Source organism: Pollachius pollachius, assembly GCF_949987615.1.
Source record: "Pollachius pollachius genome assembly, chromosome: 18".
Taxonomy (NCBI): Eukaryota; Metazoa; Chordata; class Actinopteri; order Gadiformes; family Gadidae; genus Pollachius; species Pollachius pollachius.
In genome coordinates, this window is record NC_136951.1 from 12,266,521 (window position 1) to 12,281,052 (window position 14,532).

The 14,532-nt window shown below is 46.6% G+C and overlaps 3 protein-coding genes across 4 annotated transcripts in view; all 3 read left to right on the forward strand.

The window, feature by feature from the left end:
• Positions 1 to 2,329: 2,329 nt before the first annotated feature.
• Positions 2,330 to 5,068, forward strand: spic (Spi-C transcription factor (Spi-1/PU.1 related)). Of its 2 annotated transcripts, none has more exons than XM_079756069.1 (5): positions 2,330 to 2,380; positions 2,604 to 2,691; positions 3,046 to 3,197; positions 3,664 to 3,769; positions 4,235 to 5,068. In XM_079756069.1, exons 1-5 carry the CDS (start codon positions 2,348 to 2,350, stop codon positions 4,690 to 4,692), a joined length of 837 nt encoding a protein of 278 aa, XP_079612195.1. In that variant the 5' UTR covers positions 2,330 to 2,347; the 3' UTR covers positions 4,693 to 5,068. The 2 variants fall into 2 exon arrangements, with proteins under 2 accessions (XP_079612195.1, XP_079612196.1); XM_079756070.1 differs by having other exon boundaries at positions 3,667 to 3,769.
• Positions 5,069 to 6,082: 1,014 nt separating this feature from the next.
• spi2 (Spi-2 proto-oncogene) lies at positions 6,083 to 7,459 on the forward strand (the record flags this gene model as incomplete). The annotated part of the gene is made up of 4 exons (XM_079755920.1): positions 6,083 to 6,137; positions 6,311 to 6,393; positions 6,492 to 6,669; positions 7,143 to 7,459. The coding sequence occupies 4 exons, from the start codon at positions 6,083 to 6,085 to the stop codon at positions 7,457 to 7,459; spliced, it is 633 nt and encodes a 210-aa protein (XP_079612046.1).
• A 1,824-nt stretch (positions 7,460 to 9,283) lies between these two features.
• The window catches only part of mybpc1 (myosin binding protein C1), a gene marked incomplete at its 3' end in the record, with an annotated part of 29,543 nt that continues 24,294 nt past the window's right edge, over positions 9,284 to 14,532 (forward strand). Inside the window, exons 1-2 of the mRNA XM_079756120.1 lie at positions 9,284 to 9,382; positions 13,476 to 13,502. Of these exons, the coding sequence (XP_079612246.1) occupies positions 9,361 to 9,382; positions 13,476 to 13,502 (49 nt within the window). The 5' untranslated portion in view covers positions 9,284 to 9,360. The remainder of the gene's footprint in view (positions 9,383 to 13,475; positions 13,503 to 14,532) is intronic.

The window sequence follows — 14,532 nt, forward strand, 5'->3', positions numbered from 1 at the left end:
TTGTCTTAAAAAGCAGAACACAACGACCTCGGGTTTTCTTGTCCACTTTATGAATCGACACAAATGAACAGCAAGACATTTCGACATTGCTGATCACTAGGTCTCAGCTGAAATAACATCCAGCTGCCCTTATAAAACCTAGGCTGAAGTTAGCACATCATCATTAGGAAAACTAATAGTTTGAATTGGTTACTAATCAATAACGGTAAGCCTATTGCTCCTCAGAGACGAACGCTCAGACCAATAGACTGTATAACCCTAAATCCCTGCCACTCACATAAATTATACAACTGATAAAGAACCTGTTGTCTGATCCGAGGCAGCGGCCGCAAACTTCTCAGTTTTCTGGGCTACGTTTTAACAACGAAGTAAATAAAGAAGTGCAAGGGGGACTGATTGTGCTGCGGTTTCATTGACGGCTCCACCGTAGTCGCCAGGCTACACGCAACCATTGAATTCAGAAGAGGAAGAAGAGTGCTTCTTTGTTTGGACAGATTTAATATCCTGTACGCATGCTCTCTGCCCACTTAAGCAAAACGAAAAAACTTACCAAACAACAAGTAGGCACAGTTCTCTACATTTTTTGGTAACGTTAAATAAATAAAGTATTTGCATGTTCATCGCCAAATGGATGGTGTAGATATCCATCTGAAATTTTTATTAGGGTGGTATTCCAATTCAACCCATTTTAATACAGTGGTATAATTGGAGATTTGTTCACAACTTACATTAAAACAACAAAAGGCTTATAAAAGAACCACAGAAAGTACCCCCTGCAAAACCTTCAACTGAGCTTAAGGGAACACATACCCTAATGAAAAATCTTGTGCATTTGCCCTATATTTTTTACAAGCATTTAATTTCACCTCTGCCACTGTGATATATAATGGCTTGCACAGACACACACACACACGGAAGCACATACATGCATGACACATGACCCATGAAATTGTGTCAAAAAATGAAATATGGTGGTGCAAGACGCATAACTGTAGGCCCACTGAGTAGGCCTCGTGGTCTGTGAGGTGTGAGGTTGTGGTCGCTAAATTTATGGATGTGACTTAACAGACGTTTCAACATGAATGGAGCGCTGGGAAGCAGTAGAGTGTCAGGAGAGGGTTTGTGGTCTCCACTTTATCAGCATGTTGCACTGCCAGGAAACAGACAATCCCACACAAACACACACAGGAACGCAAATACACATGAGAACACACACACATGATAACATGCTCTATTTGTGTGATGACAATTTAAATGACAATATACAACAGAAATTGATAGTGAAGCTACCTTAAAATTAAAATGCTAATGGTTAAAAAAAGTGGGTCATTTGATGCAATAAAAAATACATCTCAAATGATTTGAAGCCATTAGCATGTCATCAATTTTGAGATTTATCTTTTTTGCATCAAATTACCCATTCATTTTTTTATTGCTCTAATCTGTGCTACCTGCACTCATTTATCACTATATCCATCAATCATTTTCCTCTACCTTACTACCATCAATCAAAAACTAAAAGGGGAACTTCAGGAAAACGTCAGTTGATATTTAAAACTGGTAACCCGAGTGATAAATATGTTGGAGAGAAAAAGTGATGTTTATTTGCAGAGGGATTTGACTCTGTCAACAAGATAGGTAGCGTTTCACAATCATTAACCTTTACGTTTTCATTTTTAAATTGTTATTCAATAACCTGTTGGTACCTTGGTATGAAATTCAGATTTCACGTTACTTGACAACAAATTCAAAGTTCCAGTCTTGAACTAGTTGAATTTCAATCTTAGTCCATCCATGCAGAAAATATTAACGAAATATATATAAAAGCTTACAGCTTTCTATTTGTAAAGCTCGGGGCAAAACCACATATCTTCTATTTAGTTTTGATGTCATGGTTGCCAATAGCTACCATTCAATCATCCATAAGGCCTGCCCAACCCTCACAGAGTTGTGATTTTAACTTACTGTAAATCAAAAGCACTTATTGTTAATGTGTGATGGACGTGTCTGTCTGCAGGTTATGCAAATCCTGTGGGAAAACACAAACACTGGATTTAGAGGGCTGTTGGCTGGGTTCCACAGATCCTGATCTCTGGTTAAGAATGCAATGGTCAGATCTGAAACCGATCCATTCTTCCAGAGAGAAAAACAAAAAGAGAAGTATAAAAGGCTATATTGTGACGTCAGCCACAACATTTTTTTTTTCGGCTCATTTTTCGGCTGCGTTAATTTCGCAGCAAGCCCCTATTGGGGCTGGTCCCCCTACTGGTCCACATATACCGTATATATACCTGGGCAGGTACCAGTCGCCGGCACTGAAGGTGTTTTACCAAACGCTGAGAGAGCCATGGTCTTGGCTGAGGGTCCACCATACAAGATGGTGAGTCCAGCTACATTTAGAATAATTGTAATTCAATAAATCAATAATTGTTACCAAAAAGTAGTTAAAAATAGTGTATTCCTAAAATGTATTCCAATTATTTCCATTCATCACACAAGTTTAAATTTAATTGAAATGTCTCCCTTTTTCGAGGAGGAAATACCTTTAGCGGTGCTGGGTAGGTTGATATTTTAGTATGTTTATGGTTGTCTTTGAATCCTAGAGTGCCTTGGACACCGACATCAACCAGCATTTCCAGGATGCAATAGATGTGATTCAGCATCACTCGGAGAGCCCTTACAGCGACCCAGGTTCGTCTCCGGCAATGAAATTACACATTCCACACACACAGCGCCCATTAGGCTGCTACTCGAGAGGCCGGACGGGCCAGAACTGAGATGTATTTTGAATTCTTTAAGTTTATGTTTCATAGATCTATATTGATTTATAGTCACATTTTTGTCTTCATTTTGCTGCCACTTCAAATGAATCCCCCCTCCCCAAGTACCCACCACTACTACTACTGCTAGCTTTCATCCATTTCGACAGCTTCTTCTCATTAAACACGAGAAAGGTTTTAACCTCATTAATACCTCGCCGGTTCATTCGGACGGCCCTTGAGCCGACCTTTATGCGCACTGTTTGATTGTTCACTCCTCATTCAGGGTACAAATACTACGAGACGCTGGGTACGCACCAGCCGCTGGGCTGTCAGATCTCCTGTTACCTGGTGACGCCCACCCACCCCGACGCCCTGAGCCCCGTGTACGACTGGACCAGCGCGCCGCTGGGCAGCCAACACATGCAGAGCAGCGGGGTAGGTGGCGTTTGAATGTTGGGGGACATAGGGACGGACGTGTTGAGTGTTTGGTCAGGGGGTGCTCCCCAAGGAGGGGTTCCCAAACCAAACACTTATTTTCATGCATCCTGGTGAATAAGTTTTCACCAATGGGTGTCTTTTCTTCAATTGTTTATGGTGAAAATTTCAAATTATAATAAAATACATTGCAGTAAGGCTCTCAGGCATTTTGTATTGCTTTCAATTATTTATTCCCCTGTGTGTGTTTTTTGGGGTGCAAAAAAGGACCCAGTGCTGAAGATCAAATGTCTATGAGCAATGTTATAGAGTTTTTTCAAAGTAAAAGTGTTTCTATCCTGTTTTATTGGGGGGAACCAATGCACATAAATGAGGGCATGTTTGTCTGCACACATGGCTTGAAACCATGTCTGGTTTTGTCTGTCTGAAAGGCAGCCTTCTAAGTGTTATTTTGTGTGTTCCTTAGCAGCAGACTTGGCCCCCGGGGGTCCCTGAAGTCTCGGTGGGTCAACCCGTAGCACTTGAGTCCTCCCAGTTTTACCCCGTCCTACCGGTTCCCAGACACGGAAAAGGTAACCCCATTTCTTCCGCACATATTCAAACCATGAAAACCAGAGGGAAAGACATATCTTTTTTTTTTTTTTTTTTTTTATTGTTTGCATCGTTAGGTGCTTAAAGCAGAGTGCCGAAAACGATTTTGATTGCCAATACTATTAATATGATAAATAATAATATCATAAATGTTATAGAATATAACAAGCACCCTAAGCTGAGGCAAGATAGGGATGTGTGTGGGTTAAGTAATAGCATCAATGGGCATTGTTCACCTAGCGGCCATCTTGGTTCCAGTTCGGTTCCAGCTAGGTGGAGACCAGCTAGGCTAGCTCGTGTTGAGAACCAACATGGCCGCCAGGTGAAGGCCCATGGCCCCATCAAACAATTCAAGTTTAGACAGACTACATGTCCGCCAGTTATGTTTCACTTGCGCATCATCGGTCGTCCACACTCTAACACCCTGCACATCATGACCCCCGCAGGTCGCAAGAAGCTGCGTCTGTACGAGTACCTGCACGAGGCGCTGAGCGACCCGGCCATGGCCGACTCCATCCAGTGGACCGACATGGCCAACGGCACCTTCCACTTCGTCTCCAAGAACAAGGAGCGGCTGGCCGAGTGCTGGGGCCAGCGCAAGGGCAACCGCAAGACCATGACCTACCAGAAGATGGCTCGCGCCCTGCGCAACTACAGCCGCAGCGGCGAGATCATCAAGGTGCGCCGCAAACTCACCTACCAGTTCAACCCGGCCATCCTCCAGAGGCTGGGCGGGATGGACCAGGGGCCCCAGCTGAGGGCCCCCGCCAACCCCTCCGGGCCGGGCGGAGCTCAGGGAGCGCCTGGGGACCCTGGGTCTTATGGGCCTGAATGGTACAGCTGGTATGGGCACTACCCTTTGCAGGAACAGTGGTTTTCGGCCACGGATCCACGACACCTTTGACGGAAAGACCAAACAAAAGATTGCCACCGTTTCGTCCATGATTGTTTTGTACAGACTAGAATTTGGTTTTGAAGCAGCAGTAGCATTTGCTTCTTTTGTTGTGTCATCGTTATTAACTAATATAACTTAATTCTAACTACTTTTGTTCAAAGTTTGTTTTAAGTGTAGCAATGCCGTTTTTTTATTATAATATTCAGTATATACAGTATGATTTTGAAATGTATAAAGTTGTGTTAGTATATTATATTTATGATATCGCTATTTCTATTTCAACGTGTTTTTCTGTAACTTTCTCAGTATTAATCCAGGGAAAAAAAACATCAGCTTTAGGCTTATTGTATTTTGCCGTATTGTTTTATACTTGTTTGACTTTTGATGATCTTTAAACAATAAACCTGTGGCATTACATCACTGCCTTTCTAATAATCCTTTCTGCAGCCACCTCACCCGGTCTTAATCTTCCTTTGTTTAAACTCTTTTGTTTTATTACTGGAAGACATTCAGGGTTTCATGCAGACCATGTTTGTTAGTTAAGGGGGTGGGGGGCACCTTTGGTAATTGCACTCTTTTACAGGTCCATTTAGGCCTGTCCGGCCGCAAGTCTGTATTGATCTATACACAGTGAATGAAGTTTAGATTATTTTATACTTATGTATAATATTTACAAGTTAAAAAATGTATAATAAAAGTTGTAAAGTGCTGTGGGATACCCTGACATTGTATTATACAAACAAACAAAAAAAATATATATATAAAAAATATGTATTTATATATATATAAAATATCCAACTAAACCTTCTCAAGCATCGACATAACGGCCACAACGGGCCCAGAATAAAGCCAGTCAGTTTGGACACTTTGGGCGTGGGTGAAGAAATACTGCAGCAGCAAACGTGCGTTTCCTCCGAAAAGGGAGCCGTGGTTCCCCAGGCATCGCAGCCCGGTGTTATCTCACCCAGAGAGGGCAGGATGTGGTCAGTGCTGGAGGACCCCACTGTTCTCTGTGGGACGGGTGGCAATTGTTGTTGTGCACCAGAGAGGGGGGAAAACGCTGGTGTGAAGACGGGAGAACAGAGGAGGAGGAGAGGAAAAACGAAAAGAAAAAAACTGTTCTCACACTTTCTTTAACCAGGGGAGGGTTAAATAAAGAGCCTGTGTACGTTTTTGTGTCAGACACTCTCAATTTTGCCACAGCACCTTGTTCCTAAGTTGGATATCACTAAAGGAGAGGCCGCCTGAACTGAAACAGCCATGGTAAAGGGATTCCTCTTGTTGGGTGGATTGCTAGGAGTCATCCAAGGAAAAGAGCACTGAGAATTAACCTTATTTATATCTCTTTTCCTAATAACAGAATTCCTTGCAGGATAACCAATCAGATCTGGAGGTGATTATGGACTTTCTAGAGGAGTACTACAGGCAGAACCGGGACAACAGATTGGAAAATCGTCAGTAGGCCTACACACTACACTAGGTCTTTGTAGATATTGTTTTTGTTTGCTTATCCTCTGGTTTTGAAAGGAAATGGTATGGGAACGACTTCAACATATTTAGCCTTGCAAAGCGTCTTTGAGATAATTAGAATTCAGTTTTCTAATATACATGTTTTCCATTCTTCCAGTGGATGATGTCTACTGGACAACTAGTGTGTCCGTGGACGACCCATCGTGTGAACATCAGCATTTCACCTGTCACGAGACCCTCGTAAGTCACTTCAATACCGTCATCCTATATTTCCATTGATATATTCACTTGATTAAATGTTTACATGTGTAACAATAGGCATATATGTCCACTTTCAGAACCCAAAGCCTGTCCTCCTACAACCAATTCTGAAACAAGAGAGCGACGTGACACCGAGCCACATCCCAGCCACCGCATCTGGCCCCTGGGTGCTTAATAGGAAGTGTGACCCTGACGATGAGCAGGGCCACCACACCGCGATAGGGCGGTCGGCCACACACACCTCGCCTGGGACAGGTGAGTTCTGCTTTTCCTCCGTCACTAGATACCGTTTAATGAGTTTTGTGCAGCCTAAGGGAAACAAAACAAAGAGAGCAAATACACGGCCTTCCCTTTACTGTAACACACAATGGACGTGTGTGGGCACGGTGTTTTACATACACACACAGATAATAACCGCACTTTTTATAACTCGCTTGCCTGGTCTTTTAGGAACGTCACGGCAAGAGATTATCTGGCCTTAGTTTAGGGGAAATTATTAACTGTATTCTTCAAAATAACCACAAACTGTTGGGAGTTGACACAAGGCAAGCGTGACATTAAAAATGAAGTAGACCTACCTGGCTTATAGTTTCCGCTGCGGATGAAATTAGTCGAACATGATCCCCATGTCATATTTCTTCCAAAGATGTAATAACAGCTCTGTTGTTCCTCCCCCCCAAAGATGTAATAACTGCTCTGTTGTTCCTCCCCCCGTCCGTCATCTGCAGGCAGGAAAACCAGGCTGTTTCATTTTTTGTTCGAGATGTTGGAGGACCCCGCCATGGCCCACTGTGTGTCCTGGGTGCCGGCGGCGGCCAACAGCACCGGCGTGTTCCGGTTCTCCTCTGGGAACAAGGACCAGGTGGCGGCGCTCTGGGGCCAGCGGAAGGGCAACAAGAGGCCCATGACGTATCAGAAGATGTCGCGAGCACTGAGAAACTACGCGCGCTCCGGGGAGATCTTCAAGGTGAAGAGGAAGCTCACCTACCAGTTCGGCCCGGACACCCTGCAGTCACTACAGCAGTGTCGCCATGGCCGACATTAGTACTCTTTTCCTGCCAACGACTTTTTTACGCGTTCTTGTTTTTTTTGTTTTTTTTCGTGAAACCTTACTTTCAATTGTGTTCTTGTATATATATATATTTTTTCTTTCTATGAAGCCTTCAAGGTCTACTTTCCTTATTCTAAACTTCTGTTTACACTGCGTTCCCACTACCAAGTTTAGAGTTGGCCTAGGCTTCTTTTTTTATTAGAAAATGTAATTAAAACGCACTTGCTGTCAGTCAGTGGCTGTCTAATACTGTAGGCCTACTTGTGATGTTTGTTGTTTGACGTGATAGAAAATATAGTAGTAAATGCAATCAAATAAAAAAGTTAATGTAAAGATTGTCTGCGCATAGTTACTTTTTTAAATTAACCTTAAAAAATACACAAATGTTTGACATCCATCCCCCATTTTTTGTAAAAACATAAATGGACACGAGTGCTTCTTTGAATCGTGAAAGTGTGTGTGTGTGTGTGTGTGTGTGTGTGTGTGTGTGTGTGTGCGTGTGCGTGCGTGTGTGTGTGTGCACATCCGCCTGCAAGGGTCAGTGTTGCCCAGCATGTAGCGTCCTCTTCTATTTTCTCCCGCCAGACCAGTGTATGACCTCATGGTGGAGTCGCCCCAGTGATGCGACCTCGTGCATAACCGCTCCATTTCCAAATGGTTTTGTGTTGGATGCTTTTTGTGGTGACCCACTTGATACCGTCCTAATCCCACTAGCATCTGACGCCGCCCGGGGCCCGCTCTGTGTGAGTTATAATTGGGATTAAAACAGACACGGGGCCCCCTCGCCTCGAATACTAAGGGAAGGACACATCCTTCAAACTGGAGCCAAAAAGTCACCTGGGTCCTTACTGAGTATGCTCAGAATACACAGTCGTCCCAAGACGAGGTATGCAGGTTAACCGTAAAGGTCATTGTTTCCACCACCAGTTCCAGATTTAGAGTATCAGGTATGCTATTATATATTTAAGCAAAGTAACGCATCGCTGACAGCATACATCTTATGTAATGAATAACAGCATTCCGGTGATGATGTGCTTGACGTATTGAGTGATGGGTTTAATTGAATGATCGAATGAACTCCATCAGTTTTGAAGATGATACCCTGCTTATTTTCATGTAATACTTATTTATTAGTCACGTTGATTTATTCACTTATTTAGTTAATTAAGCTGCTCATTCATTCATTACTTCATTCAGATTCCACAAAGGCAATTGGTTGTACATCTAATGGGAAAACCTGTACTGATTTCTATATAACAATGGACAAGAGGATAAAACAAGATAACACTTAATTAATTTTTGAACTTTGGACAAGTCTATTCATTCATTTAATAATAAGGGTTTCTCAGTGTCCAGCGTCCACTGACTTATTCTAAAACGGCAGCGATCATAAAATAAGTACTTTCCCTAGGATGTGCATCGTATCCAGAACCTATGAGCTCACCCCTGGAGCTGATACTGAGGCCGACAGCCAGGGAAACAATGGAGCTGAGCATCCACGGATGGAGTTCCACAGAGGAGGGGCCTCGGCCATCCCTCCCCTCTATATAAGACCCAGGGAGCACGGACCCGGCTCGACACGTCCCTCGTCCGTCCCTCCCCTTCTCTGTGGAGAACCACACTACTGGATGACACCCAGAGAACTCCTCATCTCCCAACACTCTGGTCCTATCCACCGGTCCTGACGCCAGCTCCACCAGCTCCCTCTCACCTGTCCCATCCCGGGTCTGAGGGGTTCTGCCCTAGCCGACCCGCCTGGGCTCTTCCACGACTCCCCCCCCCCCCCCCTCCCTCGGCTCCTGTCGGACACAACCCACACCCGCCCGCCGCGAACCGCCTGCTCTCTCATTTCGTCGTCCAGTTCCTGACACCGACGCTTCCGGATCACGCTCAGGATGCCGGAACCCACTAAAAAGGGTAGGCGAAGGGGTGGGGGTCGGAGGTTTGGAGGCGTGCTGTCTGTATGTGTGGAAGATAGACAGGCTGCAACTGATGGTCGTAGTGAATCCAGCAGCAAAGCTCTCAGAGTTAATATGAAATACGAGAATACCAGATATGCGATGAGCGATGCGTTGTATGATATTTATTGTTGGGACTCATCATATATCTTGTTGTTGTGGTTTTAGTCATCGGTTCGACACATTGCTGTACTTTCCAGTGTATTGTCCCATGAGGAATGAATGTGAGGTTGCGGCTGTCAGCTGGCTGGTTCCTGGAAAGTAATTTTGACCATTGGGTCATCTCACAGCTGTTTTCAAGGAGGACGATCCATCTGGCTTTGGGGAAAGTATTCAGTTGTGGCCTAGGCTCTGTGTGCATGCGTGTGTGTGTGTGTGGGGGGGGGTTTGTCGTTATGGACTGTACTTTTCTCTGGAATTTTTGATCCCATGAAGAGGCGAGCCTATGGAGGGTCATGATGAGGATGATACGATGAGGCACTCACAGTGTATTGTGAACTCCAAAACTGCCTCGCATGCAGATGAGAGACAGCGATGTCACTGGACCGGGGCCAGGGTTCACAGGGGCTGGTATACCAAGGGTTCCTTCCCCAGCATATACCCTTATTGGGTTCGGAGTCCATATTCAACCACAAAACGGAGCTAAACACAGCCCCCAGCCCCGCCCCCTCTCTCATCCCCCCCCCCCCCCCCCCCCCCCCCCGCCTGTCATTTGTCTGCAGCATCGCGTCCATCAACATTCCCGGTTAAAGCCCCCTTCGTCTGTCACTACCATATTCTGTTACCCCCCCGCTGCCCCTCCTATTCTTCTCCATTACCCCAACCCTGTGGGGAGTTTGTCAGGGAGGCTCATGTCCATGTAGAGGAGGTGGAACATTTTGTTCATCATTTGGACGCTGGCCCGCAGAAAGGTGGTACACAGTGATATGCACACGCACACACACACACACACACACAAACACCCATGAGCGCACACAAAACGAAACACACAAATATACATGTGTGTTTACACACACAAAATGCACACACATACACACAGACCCACCCGACACAAACAAACAACAATATTTACAATCGCCTATCTTTCCGTCCATTTACCTATCCATTGCATGTATCTATGTGTCTGAGTCAACCTTTCATCCCGACGGGATGATAGCTGTATCTGGTGTGAAGGGCAGGCATGGCATTCACTGGCACTGCAGCGCTGCCCAGGCCCATCCAGTCTATCTGAAGGGTGGGTCTCCTGCAGATCCAAACAATGGACCGGATTACGTCGGGGTATGGAAGGGATTTCCACCTCCGGCTTTCTTGGACACTATTCTCGTCCGATAATAAATCATAAGTCATATGAGACGTGCGCCGTTTTGTATTCAGGTCGCCACCGGTTACCTCAGAAAACCCTGGCGTTCATCCTCCCCGCGTTGGCTTTTGATAGCCGCTTACGGTTGATAAGCGGTCGTTGACAGTGGCTCCGGTGTTTTTACGGCCAGGACACAGAGAGAGGTATGAGGCTGGCCAAGAGAAGCTTAGCTACGGAGGTAGAGTCAGGATTTACTGCTGCCCTCATCGCTTACCTCTTGTGATTGTGTTTCATAAGAGCGGCCTGCACGATCCATCACCACCCACTGGCTCATCCAGTGCTGTAAACATGGCTGATCCCCACTGGAACAAAGAAGTTGGGAATCTGGTGGGGGGGGAGTCCACTATTTCCAGACACTTGAAACAGTGTCTGAAAATAGCCCCCCCCCCTCTCCCCTCCCCAGAAACAGATAAATGGGGGTAGAAACGTATTGTTCTTTAAATGACCCTGAACAGCTGACGAGAAGGCGGCTGTGTGTGCTTCTGTGTGTGTGTGTGTGTGTGTTTGTGTGTGTGTGTGTGTGTGTGTGTGTATGTGTGTGTGTGTGTGTGTGTGCGTGTGTGTGTGTGTGTGTGTGTGTGTATGTGTGTGTGTTGAGACGCCAAGCCAACCTGTGAGCTTTATAAAGTCGGAGAGAAGATGAGTAGCTGAGTCACTCAGTCATCTCTGGGGATGGTGGAGGGGGGTCGGACGGACGGGGGGACGGCTTACACTGAGCACTTAATACCAAGCACTTCTTTCCTTCATCTTCTTGGCTGCAGATAACTTAGATAACCTATATACACACACACACGCACACACACACACACACACACACACGCACACACATACCACTCAAAGTCAAACATTGTCCCATAGTTGCAGGCACACACAGACATAAACTCAATAAGACATAATCTTACAAATGCACATATGCATTCACATTAAACACATGCACAAACAGACACATTTATGCACACACACACACACACACACACACACACACACACACACACACACACATCCACACAACCAGACATCTTCTTCCTTTCTTTATACGGCGCCCTGGTGAAACACAGGACACGTGCACACAAACGACGGCCGCACTCTCCGAACGTTTGTGGTCTCTTCCTGTCCGCACGTCAAGATATTAACCAGCGCTGCATTCCCTCACCAGCATCTCAACCCCTGACAACTTCTTGTTACCCTGTGACACCGGCTCCTTACATCACAGTGTAGTAAACACCCAGGAAGGGATGCCTCCTGTCACCGCTAATTGGCCCCCATTGCCCCCGACCACTGCCCCAGTACCTCCGCCCGCCCTCGGCCCCCTTCCAGGGTGTCATCACGCGGCGTTGTGTCGTTCCTCAAGCTGCAGGATGTACAGAGGTGTGGGTATGGAGGGAGCGATCGATGACGTCCACGTGGAAGAGGGGGATGGAGGGGATGTGTGTGTGTGTGTGGGAGGGGGGTCATGTTTATAAAGGAGTGGGTCTAAATCGGGACGATGAGGCCGCCACCGCCTGGTGCTTTGGCTCACCCTGGGGCCGGCGGTGGGAGCCCCTCTGTCCACACGCCTGTGGGGGCCAACAGCTGAGCATACCTGCGGGGCTGCTAGGAGCCAACGGGAGCCCGTCGAGGTAAAACAATACCCGGTGTGTCTCTACGTGGGCCGAGACGCCTCCCGCCGCCACGGCTCACAATTGGCCGAGGGCTTGATGCGACCCCACAGGATTCTGGGACCGCCGCCAACTGCTGGTTGTTTAGTGCGGTTTTTACGTGCGCGCCCTTTTCTAATCGGCCCAGCGATGCCCAGCAGGAGTGATGCCACATCACGGGGGGGGGGGGGGGGGGGGGATCGCAGAGAGAGACTTCAGGGCCCGTCGTGGGCCTGTCATACCTTATCGGGGGCTGTGTCAGTCAGTCTGTGACGGCTTCCTTCCGGCATTCATAGGATTCACGGGCCTCGGTTAAGAGAATTTCACAGGGAGATTTACTACGATGACACAGGTGCCCTGCACAAGGGCCGGGGCAGTGAAGTCCTCGGCTCGCTCTTTAAGTCTTCGAGACCGTGGGGGGGATCCTCAGCAATGTCCATCCTCCTCCCCAAGGAGGGGTTGGAGCTGCAGCTGCTTGAGTGTGCTGGCGAGTCCACTCCGTGAAGCAGCTCTCATCTACTTTAGGGTCTAACCTCTCCCCAGTGTTGTCACTCCTAAATCTGTTCCTTTAATCCTCGAGCACCCCTACCTTATCACCTCCTCCACCCCCTGATCGCTCCTTCTCCACCACCACCCCCACCCCCGCCTTCCAGCGAGCTGACGACAGATCGATACATGGCCGACTGGCGGTCAGATTTGATCAAGGCCAAGGGAATTGGCGAGATGGATGGACTCCAGTTACAAACTACATGTTGATGACAGCGGACAGCGTGCACTTACTTTTATCTCCTGAGGGCTAACATTAGACTCATGCCAGGTTTGCTTGTTAGCGACTGCACAGTTCAGAGTTCATCAAGAACATGATGAGTCAGAGCTTAGTCCATCCTCATCAGCATCTCTATGTTCCTAAAGCCAGCCAAGATGACTAGCAGATGGCAACATAGACTGCACCATAGCATTATCCGGTTACAGGACAGTCACTTTGATGGTTTTTAGACCAAGGAATTCCCTGGTTTAAAATATTAAATTGATTTTGTTTTCTTTTGCTCTTTTAGATGGCCAATCCAATGGGCAGCCAGAAGGTGAGTGAACAGTGATGGAATTCTTCCAAATATGAAATAAGAGACAGGGTTTTTCCACAAACAGCTCTATAGAGGCAACAGATAAGACATGAACACATAAGAAATGGAGGCAAATATGCCTGCACAGTCCAACCCAAATCAACATCCTATTAAGTATACACGTGCAAGGGTACACACACTCCAGGGTCCCGAGCTACATAGAGGGGGTGTAGAGTGATGTTGAGGGCGCAGAGAGACGGTGAAGAGAGAGAGTTAGGGTGCAGAGAGACAAGTGGAGTACAGAATGAGTGGGGCTGCAGAGACAGAAGAGGGCTACAGAGAGGGTCAAGAGACACAGAGAGGTAGGGGAACAGAGAGAGAGTGAAGGTGCTTACACACTGCCCCAAAAAACACCAACACTGTAGAATGATTCAAAATTTTCTGCAGCAGGAAACTGTGTACAACCACCAATGGGCCTCACATAATGGCCCCATGTAGGAGTTTACTGGTGTCGTTGGGGCAATGTGCAAGCACCTTTAGGGTACAGATAGAGGGTCAGGGCACAGAGATAGGTAGGGGTATAGAGAGAGGGTTAGGGCACAGAGATGGGTACGGGTATAGAGAGAGGGCCATAGGGAAGAGGATTCAAAGCCACCTCCAGCATTCCTCCGTCAGGCCAGCTGATCCGTCCTCTGTTGATTCAGCTGACATGCTCATGCTCTGACATGACATGTGACCAAGGCGCTGGCATGTGATTGGCTGTCTGCCTAGGATAGGATAGGATTGACCTTGGAGTGGCAGCATCTTACGGGAGGGAGAGACAGAGAGAGGAAGAGAGAGAGAGAGAGAGAGAGAGAGAAGGGGACAGGGGGAGAGAGAGAGTCGTTGAGATAAGAGGAATAGATAGAGAGTCAACGCTTATCCAGGTGGACCTTCGCTTACTTTTGTTGCATGCAAAAATAATGTTTATTTTAATGCAGCAAAAAATATATATATATATTTCATTGAGAGTGCTCTTTAACATATCCCATAATAGTCAACCAGACAACCC